Genomic DNA, 21,599 nt, shown 5'->3' with positions numbered 1-21,599 from the left:
CAAACTGAAAAAGCACAGGAAAAATAATCAAAACAGAGTCAACACTAAGAAAAGAATAGCCTATGATCATATGCTAGTGTTCACAGGAATCACTATACATGAAGGCTGTGTTGCCCTCCCACTGGGAGTAGGCATACAGCATTATGAGAACTATGTCAAAAGTTGGCACAATTCACATAGGTACATCTAAGGGTTGAAGTCTGTTTAAGGTTTGTGGCATGTGCAGGAAATTCCACAGTAGTTTGGCATAAGATAACAGTTCCTTGTGGTACCAAGAAGTAAGTAACGTTTCTATAAAGTATATGTGCTTGCAAAACTAATAACAAAATTTCAGATATAGCCTATTTGAAAAGACATCCTATAAAGTATGTATAAAAATGTCTGCTAAATGAGCAGCAAAAAACTGTAGAAAACACAAAGCACATAAATTATTATATGTCTGTTTCAAATGAATAGGAATATTTTACCTTTAATAATGCAGGAGGATTACATTACAATAAAAGCATTTTAGTAACAACAACTTGACTGACTTGTTCAGTAACAACTAAACATTTGAATAAAAAGTAATATAACACATTGGAACTTGGTAAGTGCAAAAGAAATACTTTTGAATACATATGAACATTTTCTTCCCAACTAACCAGCAGCTACTCACATAGAATAACTGAAATGTTAATACACAGGGGAAATACAAAAATTAAATAATGTAGAAATAATATGATATTTGCATGTCTTTAATAGTTCACTGAATTCAAAAGTTTCACTTGACATAATAACTATTTAACATGGCTTATTATTAACTAGCTGAGGATACTCACTGAGGAAGTTAAAATTGTATAAAAAACAATGTTAGATAATGCTCCTCTTCCTTCTTTTTCTTGTTATTAAATCCCTAATGATTTTATTAGATGTTAATGCATACCCTCCACTGTGGAAGGTAATAATTGACTGATCAAATTGATTAAGCATTTTTGTCTTTAAATTCAAAACCAAAAATCTATAAAGTGGAGATGTGATCTATTTCAGGTTTTTTTTTATATCCCCCTTTTCAAACAAAATTATCGTATGTGCACCATTAGACAGTTTCTAGTTAACATACCAAACATTATGGTCATTAAGCCAGCTTACTCTGGGTGATGCATATTATATTAACACACACTCACTTGAAGTCATAAGCTGCTGTATTTGTTAACCCTTACATTGAAGCTGATGTGTTTTTCCCAGTGCACTGGGAAAAATGTTTCTCATCTTCAGTGAATGGGTTAATAGACTAGTACAACTACCAATTATTAGCTTACTTGTATTAAGCTGTTATATTAACTGACATAAAAATTGTAGGTAACATACTGACTTACACATGTATTTCCACAAAAATATAACCTCAACTGTGAACAGTTTTATGATGTTGTGCCTCAAACAAAACTGTATCTTCATCATCATCATCACTTTTGTCTAGTGGCTGCATTTCAAGCTCTGATCCAGGTGTGGTGATGAGACCATATTTTCTTGACTTGTTCCTTTTTCGATATGACCTTAGAATATTAAATTTGCTTAATATAAGAGGTTTATATAACATAAAGTAAAATGTTTTTATGAATACAAACATTGTTTCTGTGAATGGTTAAATTTCGAAGACCATGAAGTATAAATATACACACTATATATTATATGGGAATCTGTTAAAATATTTGTACTGTATTACAATCTATGAATTAAGATGACTGTTAACCTTTGTAAGTACTTGTTTTGTTAAAATATCAATTTGAGTGACTTAAAAACATATAAAAATAAAATTAACATTTCTTTTTTGCATTTACTTTTAAATTATGCTAACACCAAACCAGCAAACTTTTATAATGTATTACGTTTCATAAATAGATGGGTGCAACAAATGCACTTTAAACGATGTCGTATCCTCACTCAACCAGATTATAGCCAGTTACATGTTTTACTAATGCTTGAGTACCAAGTTTAGCAAGGCACTAGACAAGAACCTACCCATATCAGTAAACATGTCATTCCAGGCATGATAGACATAGGGAGGACAAAATAGTAGTATTAAAAGTTGGAATATTTTTCAACTTTTATTTTATAACATACAAAGTTTAAAATTCATGCTTCTTTATAGATATTCCCTACTTAAGTAATCAGTACTCAACTTTTACAATTACTTCAAGAAATAGACACAGCTGCATATTATAATACAGTGTTTCACATCCTTTTATACTCTAAAAAATAACAATCTTTGTAAAAAGCTTGCAGATAGTGCATAAGCTTATAATAAGAAACTACACTACATGCCTGTACTACAATTTATAAACTACATAAAATATGTGAAGTTATACACAGGGTTGTAAAAGGGGGTTTGAAAGGATTTACAATTTTAGTATAAATATTTATTCAGAAAGATTTGTACATATTTCTAATTATCATTGTTATACATTTTCTTATCTCTTGGAAATTCTGAAAAACATTACAGCCAGTTATAAACATCCTCAAGTGTACCTGTTCTCCTTACTAGTTCTTTGCTTTAACTTTCAGTGACAGAGATATTAAATCAAAGTTTAATGATTAATATATATATATATATATATTTATATAGCACAACTGGTGGATGGCCAACATTACTGTCCTTGTAAAATCTTGAAACTGAAGATAAAAACAAATATGCTATTAACTTATTTGAACAGATTAGAGACTGAACAGTATTAATTTTTCCAGGCCAATACTGATAGTTTCAAAACTAGGCAGTCGATAGTCAGTGCTGCAAACTGACATCTATGTTATATGAACAATGTTACTGAACAGAATAAAAACAATAAAAAAACACTTGTAATATATCTAATTCAATAAAAACAGAAAAATACAACAACAAAATGCTCTCTTAAAAACACAACACTTAAATCAAGTAGATAACAGGAGATACACACAACAAAAATTTTTCTTAAAGGTAACTTGTATACAACAAAATTCAAAGTTACATTCCAGTCTTATTTTTCTTTTGTCAAATTTGTTTAAAGTATTAGTAGATACATCTTTCTGTTCTATTTCTGACATCCAATAGTTCAATTTTAAGGACTGCAGGTTATAATGTAGAAACATAAAATTTTCAGCACTGCTTTTATCAACCTACATATTGCCAACAGTGCTGAAGGCACGTTCGCTTGATACAGAAGAAGGTGGAAAGCAGAGAAAGTTTCTCACTAGTAGTACTAGTGTTTTGTATCATTCACCATTTACCTTCACCACTTCAACAGCTTGTTCCTTTTACAGTCTAGGATTGTCTTTTTTATGTGCAGATTGGTCTGTTTCTTTACAGTTTAGAGATAGCTTGAATGGTTAGTGAAAAAAACCTGATGACCTAACAAGGTTAAAACATTGTTCTCTGCTTCATTAGTAAAAGAGTTAATACCCATACCAGCCACCCTAATATACATTTATACTTCCAGTGGGTTTTTCATCATCATGAACTCTTCCAACATTATTCTGCTTTTTCCATAAACTATGCTTAAGGTATTCATATATGAAAATGTGTATCCTTTATGGTGAGGTTCAAACATACAAGCATCACAAAAAAATGTTCAGCAACACACTGCAGCATTGTGTTGCATAGTCTACATTTCTTTGAAGAGAGGTCTTTCTTTGTTCCTAAAGTAGTCACTTACGAATGGTGACACTGTGAATTATGCAACTTGCAGGAGCATCAGCTTTGGAAATTTCTGAAGTAATTTTTTCAAGAGTAATCTACATTTCTACTAGATGTGAAGCAATGACCCACTGTTCAGCACAAGTCATGAAAATAGCTCATATCTACAATATAAAGTGCATGTTTCTACTCAACCATTCTGTGAAACAGATGCAAAATTGAATTCCAGCATGTTGGGACAGATTGTAATATGTTACTTTTGGGAAGACCATGTTCTTCCCATACAGCCTGTAAACACTAGTTAGCACAGGATGATTGACATGAGTTGCAATTCACTAAAGAATGACCAAAATGTCTCTCACCAGAAATGTTATCTTTAATCACAAGCTGTAACGTATGAGCAGTGCAAGTTAGATTTAGGTATATCCATTAAATACATTTCTTTCACCATGTTTGCTTCACTCTCTCATAGAACCAGTAGTACTTATCTGTATTAGTTTCTCAGTAATTCTGCCTGAAGAGCTGTCTTATAAACTAATCACTATATGATCCAGACTTTGGCCATATATAAAGAACAGCTAACATTCTTTTCCAGTTATTATCAATCCAATGAGCTGTTAGAGTCTCTTGTTCCTGTTCAACACTAATTAGTGAATAAAGTGTTATATCCAGCATTATTTGTTGCTATCAGATCATTTATTTTTTGTTTAATTTTAAAGTAGATTTCTTCAAGCATGAGTGTGCAGTAATAATTCAGTTTTTAGCTGCAGTATAGCAGCTAATAGAACAGTCTAAGTTTTTATTTTTTTTCAAGTACAAACCTTTAGCTCATAGCTCCATTATCTTTAGATTGGTTTGATATCTAATTACAGTTTTGTACTGAGGAGGTCAAACTTTTTCAACTGATGTATTTTGCACACACAAGGTCTCACAGATTAACTTACTCTAATCTTTTCTAGAATTTCAATTTAAAGGTAGGCTGATAGAAATTGTAAGGAGTGATAAAATTGAAATGGATATACACTCAACCCATGCTTGATATTGCTGCTGCACAAAAATATAGCTAAATAAAAAGGAAATGGTCTCATAGATTAATTTACTCTAATGCAGGTTAAAAGAATCTCAAAAGTGCTGCAGCTATTGAATATTCTATCTTGTTATGCTGTTTCTTGATTCCAGAACACTAGTAAGGTGTTGAAAACCATCAGACATTATAGCAAATGGCTGATCATTTGTTTCCCATGCTCTGTTTTAACCTACTACTTTCAATAATTTAAGTTCATTTCTAACTCTAGTATAGGTTTATTGCTTTTTTTCTCCCTCTTTCTTTGTTTGTGCTTCTATATAAGCACTGGAGTGAAAGTTCTTCATGTGATTTCAGAATATAGATATATTTTTCAGTTTACTTTTTATTTTGATCCTAAGCCAATTTTTTCACTCAAAATGTATTAAGTACATATTCCACAAAGGAATTATGATATTGATTTTAATACTTTGTAATAAATAACATACATCAATTTTAAATATAGACATTTCCAAGATGTATAAGATGGATTTCTGTCCCACGCATAACACCAGATTAAGTCAACTTATAAATGTCCCTTACCAGCAAATCTAAGTATGAAACAACTAACATCTTGAAACTATTTGAAAATTTCTTTTGAATGGTATCATTATTATTCTAAATTTAATTAGCAAAATAGATATATACAGACAGTAATGATAATTAAAATCAATAGTGAATATACCTTTTGAGTGCAAACTGGACACTTTAATCCCATCTAGCATCATTTCTTTTATTCAGAATCAACTTGATTTCTTGCATAAAGGTATATTTAGTAATCACTGTAATAACAATGTATGAAGTGGTGGGTATGTGAATATTAAGGAACACAATTATTTCCTTAACTTTCTGAATTCATGCACTGCTAATTTGAAACACCAAAAGCACCAATCAACATTTAGAATAAACCCTGAAAAAAATATTGGAAGGTGGAAAATTAAAACTTCTGATACATTCTTCTCCCTCCTCTCATAAGATTAACTTGAATCCCACACTGGAGAAGGGATAAGTGCAAGGAAAGCAGAGGCTTATCCCTTGGAAGCATTTGGAAGACACACCTTAACTGACAGGAACAGATCAAAAGATCTGATTCGGAGCACTGCACCATATTTAAACCAGGTATCTCTTAACCATGAAAAAGTGATAAGGTTAGGAGGACCAGACATGGTAGAAAAAGAAGATATCACATCCACATAGGAGGGGATGGTGCAATAAAGAGACCTGAAGGAAGTAGAATCACCCAATCTCATGATGGAAGGTGGGTAAGAGTTGATGTGACTCGAGGTGCAGAGTGACTAGGGCATAATAAATCACACTTGGAAAGCAATTACATCAAAAACCTCACTTGCTGGGTACCAATTTCCTCATGAGAGTAGGATGTAGGCTGATATTGTCTTCACCTCAAGTCCTAGAGCCCAGACAAAACATATTAGAAGGCTCGAGGAACACACAAGATGGCCTAATGCCAGGAACCCTGGAAGGTGTCATTTGAAATCTGAAAGAAGTCCATTTCATGCACTCAGCTCCCACAATTGTGAAAAAGCCTGAAATAACCATTGTTGTCAACTGCTTCATAATGAGAGAAACTCAGGACAGAAACATGCTACAAAGTTTTTCTGCAACCGACAACACAGAAGAACAATCGAGAGGGGAACATGGACAACCCAAAACCTGTGTGATGACTTATGTGATTGGTCCATTCAATCTCTAAAACCTCCCTCGCTGGATACTATGTGTGAATAGTAGGAGGGCTCCCAACTCTGGGAATATTACCCATCCAGATTTTGTAACTCCCTCTACGCCTGTAGAATAGCTCTGCCCTATCAAGAACTAAATAGTTACAGCCATATTTGTGGAACCTATCCAGTAGGTTGCTTCTATGGTTAACCACCTCAGTGGCTTGGAACAGTTAAGGACTCCAGTACATCACTGGTAGAAAGGAGGAAATCGTGCACTAGGGAGTCTGGAGGGACTGCAGCACATAAAACAGTGCAATGGTTGATCATGAAACTATACTTTTAAAAGCAACCATGGCAGGGATGGACAGCAATCCTCTTTTGGTGTGGTGGGTGGTATGGAATGAGCACATTACAATGCAAGTATAACAAGGAATTTACACTTTAATGATCTTGTGAAACACCCCATCTCAAGGGTGAGCATACAGAACCAAAGAAATATAGAAATCAACATAGCCTATAGTGCAGATCCGATGGAAGAATGTCTGCAAATGGTTATAGTTACCTAAATGGAACCTATTCACGAGTACAGACAGAATAGCTAATAAGGCACCACTCATCATAAATCAGAATCCAAAGTGAAGCTCAAGCAGGGACCCCTGAAAGAAAAATAAAGCATCAGCAAAGTTTCACCTTGTTTTATAGTCACACTAAAGTTGGGAGAAGAGCCACAGAAAGCAGAAACAGAGATTTGATGTAGGTAATGTGAAATAAAAGTGTGTGAAGTCTTTCACTTGCTCTACAGTAGAATCTCTTTCAATGACTAATGAAGAAGAGGCAAGGGAGAAGGGAAGGTGAGGTAGTTTATGTGAATAAACAGGAAATAAATCCCACCAAGAAGGAGACAAAGAGGAATAAGTCACCTGGATCAAGAGGAGGGCAGAAATGAGAAACTGAGGATAGACCACAAGGAGACAGGAGACATGAACATTATGAGCAAACAGTGGTTGTAGGAAGGAAAACACAATCCAGATAAAGGTTAAGAGCAAAATTATTTGACCTATGATGGCTACAGGAGGAAGAAAATACACTCAAAGAGAGGTGGACACAGGAAACACAGCAAGAGGTGCAAACTGAATTAAGGTGAGGGAAGGAAGGACCACAATAATGTCCAAGACCAGGAGAGATGGATGATTCCGTGGCTGATGTAGCTGGAAGGAATGGATCAATGAGGACAAGGGAAACAAGGACCATGTGGAAATAAAAAAAACATTTGATATAGGATAATACTTCCTGACAGCCAAAATAGAGAAGACTGAAGAACCAATCTCAAAGAGCCATGTGAGAAACTCAAAGATGCAGGCTACCATTGGATAAGATGACCAAAAATCCAGAGTCAGTACCCAGAAGTAACAAATGCCCCACGTGTATAGACAGATGGCCAAAGAAGAGTGAATGAAACAAGCCAAATGTGAAGCTACTCGTCAAGAGAAACCAGAAAATCTAGACAAGGATCCGACTAAAGCTAGCTGGGAAGATGGAAAGCAGATGGTGCAGGATAGAGCACTGGTGAGTGGGTTGATGGAGCAGGTCAGAACAAAAGGGGAGGAACTAAATGAACCAAGTTTCAGTAGGCCAGAAAGGAGTAACCAGAATGGACCAATTGAGAAAATAAATGGATGGAAGAGTAAACATAGAAGAACAGATGTGATCAATCACGGTTAAAGCCATCGACAGCGAGGTTGGAAAATGGGAAACTGACAATGAAAACCAAAATAACTGGAACTATGAATGGTGGCAAAGGCATAAATAAGACGATTACCCAGATGGAGAGCTACAAAAAATGGCAGGATGCAGAGGCCATCCCTAGGATAACAAAGAGTTAAAAGGGAAAGATGACCAATTAAGAGAGGGAATGCTATTAAAAGAATTTGATGTGTGTGGTCCAAGAAATAAGATACATAGTGCAAAAACACAGGGAATGGGAATTTGTGCCTCCTGGACAATCAGTAGGAGCCACCCAGTAGAAATGTTAGAATGGGTCATAACCTGCAGAAGAAAACAAATGATCCAAAGCCTGATGAACATCCACAAGTTTAAAAACATTGATGTGAAATCTCCTTCACATACCGATCACCAATCAACCAATGCATCTCAACTCTAAAAGAAAGCATCTGTCAACAGATGTAACTTAGATCACAGAAGAGAGCATGGGACTACCGTCCACATATGAGCCTTGTTCAACGTAAACAAATATCAACAAGCAGAGGAGAGAAGATGAATAGGAGCACTGGAGCAAATACATAGGAGACAGTCATATTAGTGCCACCTTTAAATGGGATAGCAAAACACAGTCTTAACCTGAACAAAATGGAATGGAGGAAAAAAAAAACAATGACAAGAAATAAAACAACACATACCTGAGATGTAAACTTTCAGAAAAGAATTCTCAGAAAGATGTGGGAAGGCACAGTGAACTACAGGGGGGAAATGAAATCAGATTTATTGACAGCATTCACTTGTAAAATGTTTAAAAAGTACAGGAAGAAGAAGAGCACAAACAGAAGAAAACATACATTCTATACAGTACTTCACCTCTCCATAAATAAAAGCTGCAAAATCCCTCGACAGATCACCCATGCCTGTGAATGAAAGTTCTGGAAGAGACAAGTGATATGCACCAGAAGTGGTATCAGTAACTTCAAAATTCATGAGTGATATGAAACCAGTGAAAAAATGCATGTCAAACATGGGTAAATAAAATGTTCCCAAATAAAATAAAAATGAAATGAAACAATTTTAATTTGAACTAAGTTAAGGTAAATGAAATTAAAGTTAAAATAAGTTCTAAAGAAAGATGTCTGCATTCAAGCACTGCTAAACAAGAAGTGATAGTTTGGTGATGGCACATAAATGGAAGAACAGGCATCACGTAATAGTAGTACTCTCCTATTGGTGCAAAGATAATGCATTAAGATTTACATGAAAGAAGTGTTCAAACTTTGAATTCCAACAGAGGGAAAATTGAAGGCTTGTGGCATGCATTCATAACATTTTGTAACTATAGAACAGAACAAAACAAGAAAATATAATTTTGTGAGCAGAGGAATAGCATTGTATTGACAAAAAATATATAATTACCAGTACACAGTACAAACTATCATAAATTAACAATTATGATGGAAAGCGATTTTGCCTAATAAACAACACATCCTTGTAATAAACAACACATCCTTGTAATAAACAGCACATCCTTGCATATGTACCTGGTTATACCTATAGCTTATACTTATTTTCTCCAGTATTTATAAATTCAATCCTCAACCTTGTTCTTCTACCACTATAACAATCTCAGTGCATAGTTCATACAATACCCTGAATTAGGTCATTATATCTAGATCATCTTTGCTCCAGAGAAAACTTTAAAAAGTTTGTCTCAAACAATGCTTCAAATGAAAAATCACTCTGATAGTCTACAACTGAACTTCACAGGCAAATAAATTATTTTTATACTATAAAAGGATCATAACTGAGCACAATACTCCATATTTGTATTAATGATAAATGTAATATTTGTATTCTGATAATAACCTCTCTGCAACTAAAATATTTAGGTTTGGTGGTTCAACATTTTCTCCATTGTAATGGAATATTTTCTAGTGTGAATGTGTTGGGTTTGACCAGCTTTAAACACAAAACTTGAAACTCAAACTAAGAATTGCCATTAAATTACAGTTAGTGTGTTTAGAAAGGTAGAGAGGAATTACAACATAGACTACAATTTACCAATATTTGTTGTCTAATGTTTCACACCACAGGCTTATCACTAATAAATAAACACGTTATGACCTAAAGCTGAGTATTAATTAGTGAAATATGCTAATCCATTATTCCCATATGAAATTAATTTTCAAATTTTAAGTTTTTCTTAAAGATATTCTTGAACTATCTGTCATTCAGTATGACAAAAATCTTCAGCCATAATAATTTAAGTTACATTTTAAATCCAAAACTGCATTACCTGAAAATTTCATATACCTCATACAAACATAAATTTGTAAAAGCTGAAAATACAATTCATAACATTTTGTAGGTTTCTCCTTATACATTCTCACAAGATTACTCTACTAAAACTACTGAATTTTTGTTAATAAAATGTCACTAATGCTAAACACACAGTTATGTTCTATGAATATTTTTGAGGGGAAATAAATTATGGGGTTGGATCTTTTTTCCATTGCTGATTGAGTTATCAAAAACAATTTTGTTACATGAGAAAATATGACAGCTGTATCACAGTTGCTGAATACGTAATTATACATAATCAATCCCACAACTTGAAAGTAATGGTGGTCCTTCCATCGTTGGCCACCAAAAAAAACTGCCAATGAAAATCTAATTTTAAGTGATTTTTCCTACAGGATAAATAATTTTGTCATGAGACACAAATAAGAACAACATGGCTATCCTGTGAATTATTTGCAATGTTATTCTCAAATACTGAGTCAATTTCTTGCCACTATCTGAAGGGTTCATTGTACAACAATGGATGTACATTAAGACACTATCTGAGCTTATAATCAGCCAGCTCTGACCAGGTTTAGTGTATTTGCCAGCACAAACGTTTTTGTGTTTTAGGACAGAAGGTTGAAATGTTGTTCTCTACTTTATTTTAATAAAAGTTTTAATACCCATACCAGTTGTCTTGAGATGATAATAATTGTTCAGCCAGAAGAAGCCTTGAATTGTAATAGAAAATGTGATGATTTCTTTTACAAATTAAAGGAGTCCTACAGTTTTATAGTACATCATTCTATGTAGTTTTTCAATTAGTGTATTCAATTATTTATTTACCTTATCTGGTACTGAATGACCTAGGTTAATTTTGAGTGACACTATAAGCATATAAAAGAATTTTGAAGTTTGTTGTTTTATTTTTGCTTTTGGAAACAAAATACTAGTTTCCAGAGCGAAAGTTCTGAACTTACCAAGTGTGTAATACGACAGTTTGAGTTCAAAGAGAAAATGCTTCAATAAAGATAAAAAAAACAACAAAAAACTACCTGCACTCACTGCCTTCCACTATGTCTGCAGTTGTCATCCACAAACCATATGAGTTTATTTTTTCTATACGAGTTTATTTGGCTTATTTTGAAATTAGCTAGCTGTTCCTATTTTAGCAGTGTAAGGCTAGAGGGAAGGCACCTAGTCATCACCACCCACTGCCAACTCTTGGGCTGCTCTTTTACCAATGAACAGAGGGATTTACCACACATTATAACACCCCATGGCTGAAAGGGCAAGTATGTTTGGTGTGATGGGAATTTGAACCCGTAACCCCCAGATTATGAGTCCAGTGCCTTAACCACTTGGTCATGCTGGGCCTCATGCAGTATGTTTTTAGTACATATTAGTCTAAATAGTATAAACTACAATGTAAAAGAAAACACTGTCACATTTTTTATCTTAATAAAATGACTGATACATGTAAATTTTAATGCTATGTTAATTTATTGACTTTGTCACCATTTACTGAATATCAATTAGTAATTTACATTTTTAATTTCACACATGGTTAAAAGACTGCCAATTCTTACCTCACTAATCTTATAACAAAATATAGTATCACAACGACCATTCCAGCAACAATTACATACATAGTTCGAGTCAGTGCTCCATAAGAATCTTGAATATGTAAAAATGTCTCAAAATAGGAATTCTTAGAAGCATTTTTTTTCCCCAGTGAGTCATCTGAAATACCTTTGCTAGTTGTCTCTGCAATATAGTTAACAGTGATATCAGTAACCATAGTCAATTCTTGTTCTTCATTATTCCTCAATTCTTTCTGAGCCTTATTACTAGACAATCTGATATAATATTCAGGCTTTCTGGTAGCTTGTAAAATTGATTTACTTAAATAACTAATATTATTATGGACCTCATTCGTGAAATGTTCTTTAATGATAGTATTATTATCTGATTTAGTTTTCCGTTTGATGAGATGCTGTTCTGGATTGTTTGAAATGCCAGAACCCGACAAACTTGAATCTGTAAATCCTTGATTTAGTTTGTTTTTCATTTCATACATTTGGTCAGGTATATAGGTTTTGTTTTCATCACCTTCTAGTTGTATTCCATTCAAGCAAATACCATTAAGCAAATAAGTGCTATATAACACTATCACAAATAAATTCCATTTGAATCCCTCTGGGAATTCCATTTTATTTCTATACAGTATTTTTTATGTGATATCTATACTTTTGGATTTACCTCGCACAGTCCTATTTTGAGGCTAAGTCTAAAGATTGATATATTCAGCTTCGGACAAAATGTTTAATCTTAACATTGCTTGTTAGGCTTGCAACTTAAAAAGTGCAACACGCCTGTTCGGCTGGAGAACTGACATAAGTAATAGAGATAAATTAAAAAAAAAATTATAACTATTATTATACAGATATACGAATTGTAGTAATTTACTACACAGAACAAGAATTAGGCCAGGTCTTGCTATTTCAGTTTCCACGTCAATCACTTTACTATTGTCAAATTACGCACTAAACAATGAGATTTCAAATTTTCATTTGATTACAAAACCGCAATTCAACTTCAAAGGGTGTTGAAACTTAAAAAAAAATATATCACACGAGAATATCGAATAAAACTTCACGAATCTACTAATTACTACTAGTTATGCAGAAATCTGCTCTTTAATAACATGAAATTCATAGTGCCACGTTACACAACATTGGCGTTAAATAAAGCTAATGTATCATATTGTCTAGTTAACCTAAAAACGTGCATTGAAGGAAAATCGATAAAACAAATATAAAAATTCTCAATTTAGGAAAAGTTGCCAAAAAACTTATTAGAACCGTATAATATATTTACCGAAACTTAAATAACACCCGACACTCTAAAAAAATAAAAACATCTATTCAAAAACACCTCAGGTGTGAAAAAGTACGACTTTAAAAGGATTAACCGTGCGACTTAAAGGAATGACAAAAAATGACAATCAAACTGGTGCCAATCATATTTCTTGCAGCATTAATACGAATTTTACAGTAAATATTCATTCATTAGTTAAAAAGGGCACCTTTTTTATTAAACTTGCGATATGATTGTTGGTAAAAAAACAACAACAAAACACACGAAACCTAACTGTCTGTGAATGAATACTTGCAGTAAGATTATTATTATTGCTATAAGTGAAGTAACCAGTTTGATCGCAGTTTTGATTTTATTCCCTTAATTCATTTGCACAATCCTTTTTTTTTTTTTCGCTTTACCTTCTTTTCACACCTAAGGTGTTTTTAATTAGATATCATGAAATTTTCTCAATACACACAAAAACCACAGCTGGTAAGAATGTGAAACTCGATAGTAACCGACATTAGCTTTAGAATAGCAATCCTATTATTCGGAACAGACCTTTACTTTACAGAACCAACCAGAGGTTCTTTGGAATATATGATGGTAATTTTTCTTCGCTAAAAAAAGTGTTAATAACTTCCTTTTATAGCAACGCTATAAGTATGTGTGTGTTGTTTTTTTCTTATAGCAAAGCCACAGTGGGCTATCTGCTGAGTCCACCGAGGGGAATCGAACCCTTGATTTTTGCGTTGTAAATCGTAAGACATACTGCTGTACTAGCGAGGGACGCAACGCTCTGCACTTTAGATTAACAGTTTATTTTCATCACCCATATTCAATCGGTACAGTGGAATAAACCATTACTATTCATGCAAATTACGGAGCTAGTATCACGCGATGCTAAACACTCCTTAACTAGTATAATTTCATAAAAATTGATAAATTTATGTTTTAAAGTTGGCAATGAGTGATAACCACTCAGTAGGATTATTCTGTTGAAAGCTTGAGCTAGAAAATGATTATCTACTTTTCTTGTCTTAACCAATACTTATATATATGTACATTCTTTTACATTATAGTTTTGCTGCTCTTAATCTGCCGTATTTAATTCAAATGAGAAAAAACTAAAACGATCTGCTTTTACTCTCAGGTGATGCTGTAGTAAAAATTTTAGACAGATAGTATACGCGAATTACATTTAAAACAAAAATGATATCTAGTTAAGGTTATAAATACCTAAGAATGTTGAAAAAAAAAACGTTGAAAAAAATCCATAAATGTTAAGTATGTGTTATATTACATAATGTTTCCGAATTTTCTGTGCAAAGAAGAAAAAAAGAAACAAAACAATTAAAACTAGAGGTTTTATATCTAGTATATTTCTTGATGGAACATCTTGATATTTAGTGGGTAAAGTAGAGTTTCAGTAGAGAATATCCTCAAAATATGCAGTAATTTGGTTCACACTATCACTTTTGTAAATAACACATAGTGTGTCCTGTACGTTGTTTTGGCTGCATGATACTCTGCAATGTATCTTGATTATCATGAATACAAGAGATGCTTTTGCCATTTTCTCCATCATTGTTGCATTTTCTTGAATTGAAGTTTGCAATTCTGGATTGTATCTGTATTTTCAGATAGCATTTGACATGGTACCACATAAAAGTCTTGAAAAAAGAACAATATCTTTGTAGGTAGGGTGGAGGGGATAAGTTACATGATTGATGGAAAAGATTATAATTTTGTTAAATAATCAAAATGACTGACCAGCTAACATGTTGACATTCTTTGAACATGTAACTGTTTATACATATGAGGATAAGTGTGTGAATTTGGTGTATCTGATATTATGTAACGCATTATAATTTCGAATAGCCAGAAACTGCGTCAAATGATAATTTATATATAGTAGTATTGACAATATGGAATTTTCTATCTGGTCTGAATATTTCTTAATGTCTTATCAAGAGTTTGTGATGAGCGAATTAATTTCAGTTGACGTTGATACAATTCACTTAACAGGGAGCTAACTAGCTCTGCGTTCTATAACTTTATGAATGATAAGAACTGGCTTTGATTAGTTGTTTGTTTTTACTTTATTTTTTATTTGATCAAATACCTTTAGTTTAATTTAGAGGATGAGACAGCCCAACTGGACCAATATGTTCCTTCTTGATCTCAAATATTATGTTAAAATTATATCTGATTAGTGTTTTTGTTTGTATTTTGCATATTTATGTGAATTATAAATATTGATGAAGCTAAATTAATAGGGCAAGAAATCACACAAACATGAATAACAAGAACATCGTGGAACACTCTTTAAACAAAAATGCGCGAGTAATAACACTTCCTAGCAAATTACAGTCAAATTTTATCACAACGTTATCTGTATAGATCACCACCTGCTATTTTAGAGATTGGTCACTGTCGCATCTCTTAAAACGCTGTTATGTTTCATAATTCTTGAACTCCTACGAGAAACGATCAAAGCTGCATTGATTGTTTACACCAGGCCAGTTCAAGAAAATATAGCTGGCCAGATTACACAGAAACAAGCCCATGTGTTCTTAATACTCGCTCCCTGCTTAGTCATGTAGTATTTTTTTAAGAATAACTATAGAATACTCTTATTTACCTATATGTGGAGTATGCATCAAGAAGATATACAAGTGTATTGTCCTCTTTTTAATAGTCGCAGAAAACAGATTCGGCACACCTTATATATGAAGAAATCGTGATATTAATTTCACTGGCGACATGGTGCTCTGTTACAATCAAGCAAGCTATTTCTGACAAAAAAGAACAATAAACATAAACTCATCTGCACTTTGATTGAAGCCCTTGAAGATATTGGGTCTAGGACCTTCTAAACCAGAGTCGATACTGACTTGCTTGTTGAGCAGAAAACTTTGAAATTTATCGCTTGCCAACCAGGACTTCCAAGGTTGTGGATAGCTGGGTAAGACAGAAGAGGTCCAAAAGAGTTAGTAGCTAAGGGCGTATAAAACATATCTTTGGTCTATACTGGTCTAAAAATATACCTTGACAGCCCACAATACCAAACAACTATTCGCTGAGCTTTTAGCGCTTTTGTTACATCATACTAAACCTGAGTCCAATGATATCAGAGGCAAAATCTAACAAAATTAAGAACAAGAAAAGATGTGGTTTAGTACATTTAAAAGACAAAACGCAATTAGGAATGGATAGCTGTAATTATTTACTTTTTCCATGTAGAGTTGGAAGATGGAATATAACATTTTGTCTCTTCAGTGTTATCGATGAGCTTTTCCTAAAAAAAATTAATGACATTCAACACTCTAGCGATTAAACGAATGTATTCATAAAGGAGTTCATCAGACAAGAGCTCATTGTTACTGCTTGCTGTCCTGTACAAACGAAACTTGAACGAGGGAGTGAAACGTTGTGCAATATTAAAATCATGAGAAGAATTGTTACTGGCATCATCTTCGTTCGTAAAAACTGTCTTTGTCTTTTTCATACTGTTACAGTAGCAAAAGTTATAGAGTAGATTGGGAATAGTTTCTTCGATGTGATATTTTTATGATATTTCACGTGCACGAGTTTTAAGCAACTTTTACGAAACTTTGACCAGAAGAACGTTATGAATATTATATTTACGGGTTTTTAAAACAGATGTTTCCTTCACTTGTATGATTTTCACTTCTGATATTATGTCACGCAGTTCTTTATAGATACACATGTATAATATACTTGCAAGCTACTAACATACAAAAGAATTGTAATTCTTCATATTAGTTAAATAGGAATAGTGAAAAGTGTATCATTTGCGGAGGCATAAAAGCTATGTTAGTAAAGTTGTGTCAGTTTGCAAGTTGGTAGCGTACATGAGCATAATTAAACAAGACTGTTATATTTTAGTAGTTTTAACCCTGTAGGTTGTGATGTACCAAAGCACTAGTAGACTGTCATTTAGTGGAATATTGGTAGCAATAACCTTACAAATTATTGCCATTTTAAAGCATTGTTAAACTTCAAGATCTTTATATATTATTTATAATAATTTTGTTTGTTCAGAGCCGTATCACATTGTTTAACTGTAGAAATGGCTCACTCAGAAATTGCTTCCTACAACAATGACGTTACTAAGATATGAAAGGAGTATTATATGATAGTGAGGTAATAGTAAAAATTAGCCTGTAAATTTGTGGTGTATAAAATATATTATTAAACAGTAAAATAGACCAATATTAGCAGTGATAATCTTGGAAGTTGTTTTTATTACAATTATACCCACGTTTACTTCGTTTTCGACTGAATAATTTTACGTTTGTTTTAGTCATGTTTCCAACACTTGTGAAAAGTACAAACTATCGCGTACGAAATATATTTTTATCTGTATATTTCATACACAGTTGGGGATAAGTGGCCAATACTAAACATTTTCTACTTACCCAACCAATGCTGAATGTTACATGAATGACCTTCACAAGCAGCACAGCGAAAATAAATGAGATAAAATATCGATGAGTTGTCTATAAGCTATAAGTAGAAATTCTTATATTTTATTGATGCAAAATCACAATATGATGGCGGAATATTTGAAAAGAAAGAGTAATTAGCCTAACTTTTACCTAAATAGAGGCCAGATGGGTTAAGGCGTTCGACTCGTAATCTGAGGGTCGTGGGCTCGAATCCCTGTCACATCAAACATGCTTGCCCTTTCAGCCATGGGGACGTTATAATGTGACGGTGAATCCCACTATTCCTTGGTAAAAGATTAGCCCAAGAGTTGGCGGTGAATGGTGATGACTAGCTGCCTTCCCTCTAGTCTTACGCTGTAAAGCTAGGGACGGCTAGCGCAGATAGCTCTTGAGTAGCTTTGCGCGAAATTCAAAAACAAACAAACACATGAATAGGCGTCTTTAGGGCATAAATAACCATGGTGTAGGTAAACAGCCACAATGTAAAGGGATAGCGAATGGTCACAAAACAGGAAATGTGTAATACAATAGTGCAAGTTAGTCTCAACAAAGAGACAGGAGAAACCGGTTATATAAAAATGAATAATATAAAAAGAAGTATGGAACTTGACAGAAACCAACTTTGTCATATTCTGAATCACTTTTCACAAACTAACCCTTACTTTGAAAAAATTCCTGAAGTGTCCAAACAATGAAATAATTAACATTTTTTAAACTTTGTATATTACAAAGTTTCATAGGTTTTATTCCACAGGAATTCTATCAATGAGAGATTATGGGGATCTGTAAACTCCTTATATAGTTTACAAAAAATTGCATAAACACGAGCTTTTATGTTAATGCCTGCATAAAAGTTTCTAAAATTTTATATTAGAAATGTTTAGGAAAATCTGAATCCAAATAATTTAGTTTTTATGCTTGTATACACGTATGTATAATAACAAAAGTATGACTTATGTATATGCGTGTGTATACATGTTTATACACTGACAAAACGATGACCTGTCTTATATATATGTGTCCGTATAGAGTAGATATGCCTCCGCTAGTAGAGCGGAAAGTCTACGGATTTACAACGCTAAGATCAGGGGTTCGATTCCTCTCTGTAGCTCAGCAGATAGCCTGATGCTGCTTTGCTATAAAAAAAACACACACATTATATATAATGACAAAACTATGACTCATATTTTGGTAGTGGGTATATTATAGCAACCTTAAGGATATTGCACAGCAGTTGTTATGACGTGGAAACTTTGTTCTCAGCGGTGTTCCTACCTCAGTTGGACCAGTTGGTCAGAATATCATGTGGATGGTCTTAAGTTATGTACTTTATGAGTTGCCCCATAATGTTGTGGCTTTAGCGTTACAAAAATATGGTCGAGTTCTCAAGATCGTCTGTACTTTATGAGTTGCCCCATAATGTTGTGGCTTTAGCGTTACAAAAATATGGTCGAGTTCTCAAGATCGTCTGTTCTTTATGAGTTGCTCCATAATGTTGTGGCTTTAGCGTTACAAAAATATGGTCGAGTTCTCAAGATCGTCTGTTCTTTATGAGTTGCTCCATAATGTTGTGGCTTTAGCGTTACAAAAATATGGTCGAGTTCTCAAGATCGAACATGAGTGCTATCAAACGAGACCTGATGACAATCGTAGAGTTCTCATCAACATGACAACACTAGTGCTTAATTTTGTTAAAATTGGGAGTTTTACCATTATGATTAAGTAACTATCCTAGTATGCGACGCTTATGCTGCCGTTGTAGCCTTGAGAGCATTTTTCGAATCAGTGCACACACTTAAGTGTGACAAATGTCTTGCTTAAGGCCATTCAGCTAAAAAGTATGCAACTACTTTTGCTGTTTGTAGTAACGAACATCACTCTTCCCTGTGCGCTCGTTGAGTTATATTCTATGCTAGCATAGTCCCCGAGAATGAGCTCCACTCTACTATTACATCTCCATCTTTGGTTTCCACTGAGGATGTTCCGATAGAAAAAACTGTTTCATAGGAGTTCCTAGTACAACCTTCTTCAGGCACAGCTATGAACACCTTGTTTGGTGACGGAACAATGTAGAAGGTTCTCCAGTTGAGTTACCTCTCCCTAGTCCAGTCGTACAGAACGTGGTTTTACAATTGACGCCTATCTCAACACCCGATGATAAAAACTTTCCTATTCTCCTGAGTTTCTCATCTAAGAGCTCAGCCATGTCATCATTTTCTACTGATCCCAAAGACTCAGTATTTTCTATGGTGGCTAACAAGGTTCCGAGAAAAAAATACGGATCCTCCATCAGCCCCTATGCCATCAATGGTGCATTTGAAACCATTAATCACTTCTATTTTCCAACTGCTTTATCTCACCTACATTCAGAATCTTGTAATGTGGTGCTTTGATTATCATAGTCAGATAACTATTCACCTCCCACATTACAGGTGGATAATTTAAATATGTCTGTTGAGTTGATTTCTATGAAACGTGTATTCAGTCCTTCGTTACCAGATGTAGCTGTGAAACAACAATGCCTGTAGGCCATTCTCTCTTTTTGAACTAACTATGGGATTTCCCTGCATAACATCAAACATTCAAAGCAGTAGTATGCAGTTTATCTTTTCGACCAATTTTGGATTGATGTTAATTTCCTGTAGGAGACTCTTTTCACTTCCAAAAAGGATTGTTTCACATTTGTACATTCTTTCTCTATCCATACGTTTTGGTCTTTTAGCGCCTTTCACGCTGTAGGGTCGGGATACTGTTTAAAAAAACTTTCTCGAGTAGTATTCTTTCATCTTACATTGTATATGTCGATGTTCTTACTCAGGAGCACAAGGTTTGGGTTGTTAATGTCTATGTCCCCTGTTCAGGGGGAAAAAAATGTTGGATATTCTTCTCCTCTTTGGACAGGTCAACGATCACACAGGCTGTTATTGTCCTGTGTGGGAACTTTAACTGCATGGTGAATCCCAACCTCAGTAAATTTGGAAGCAATCCTGTTTCTGGGATTAAGGCAGTCAGACCCTATGCTATTTGCTTTTCATGATGTCTGGCATTTCTTGTATGACTCTGCTATTTTTATCATCTGGATAGGTCATGGCGTGTCTATTTATCTTAACCTCTTCTACGTCACAGGTGACTGGATGCAGTGCATAGCCCAAGCAGTTGTTTACCAAGTTGGAAATGCTATAAACTATGTCTCTGATCATCGGGCTTTTCTCACTGCATTCCAGGATTTATCGCCTATTACTAGAGGTTCTGGGGTATGAAGACTCAATGTTTCGCTTCTCAGTGATAAGGTGATACGGGAACAGCTGTTTGCCCTTGTCCAAGATCTATACTCTGCTGTCACTATTAATACAATTTGGCGGGCTGATTTTGAGGAAGCCTGTGTCTCCTTGCTGAGGCAAGCTGGCATACAATAGTCTTGAACAAACTATCTTACCTTACATAGCAAACAGAATGCTTTGGCAGCTTTACTTTGGAGTAATCCAGTAGATTAGTGGATACGGATGGACACTAGAAGGTTCCAGGGAGACACAGAATTGGAATATACTAAGCTCTTTGAAACAGCCAGCATTTCCAACAAGATGGAGTCATTATAACCCAGAAACTCTTGTTTGGTTCCATTGTGTAAAGCACATGAGATGTCTAAGAACAAGCATATCTCCTGCCTGTTGAGGTATGTATAATTGACACTAGTCTTCAGATATTACTGACATCCTTGACTCGAGTTTTGCCTATTACAGTCAGTCATTTTCATCCTCACCCATAGATTATAGTGTTTGGGAAGATGTCACTTGATTTTACCAGCCCTTGACCCTTTGCTGTTCAGGGACTTGACAAAGCCGATCTTTATGGGTGAATATTGGACAACC

At 34.2% G+C, this 21,599-nt stretch overlaps 1 protein-coding gene across 4 annotated transcripts in view; it reads right to left on the bottom strand.

The window, feature by feature from the left end:
• LOC143256619 (uncharacterized) overlaps positions 1-13,188 on the bottom strand; it is a 30,735-nt gene extending 17,547 nt beyond the window's left edge. For 3 of the 4 annotated variants that reach the window (XM_076514058.1, XM_076514048.1, XM_076514066.1), the window contains exons 1-2: positions 11,983-13,175; positions 1,356-1,532 (exon numbers count right to left, since the gene is read on the bottom strand). In XM_076514058.1, coding sequence (XP_076370173.1) covers positions 1,382-1,532; positions 11,983-12,605 — 774 coding nt within the window. In that variant the 5' untranslated portion in view covers positions 12,606-13,175 and the 3' untranslated portion in view covers positions 1,356-1,381. Of the gene's footprint in view, positions 1-1,355; positions 1,533-11,982 lie in introns of all 4 variants that reach the window. The other variant, XM_076514076.1, reaches the window with a different exon arrangement.
• Between the last annotated feature and the right edge of the window lie 8,411 nt (positions 13,189-21,599).

The sequence above is a fragment of the Tachypleus tridentatus genome, chromosome 1 (assembly GCF_004210375.1).
Source record: "Tachypleus tridentatus isolate NWPU-2018 chromosome 1, ASM421037v1, whole genome shotgun sequence".
Classification (NCBI taxonomy): Eukaryota; Metazoa; Arthropoda; class Merostomata; order Xiphosura; family Limulidae; genus Tachypleus; species Tachypleus tridentatus.
The sequence above is the reverse complement of the archived record's forward strand: the minus strand, read 5'-3'. Positions and strand labels throughout refer to the sequence as shown.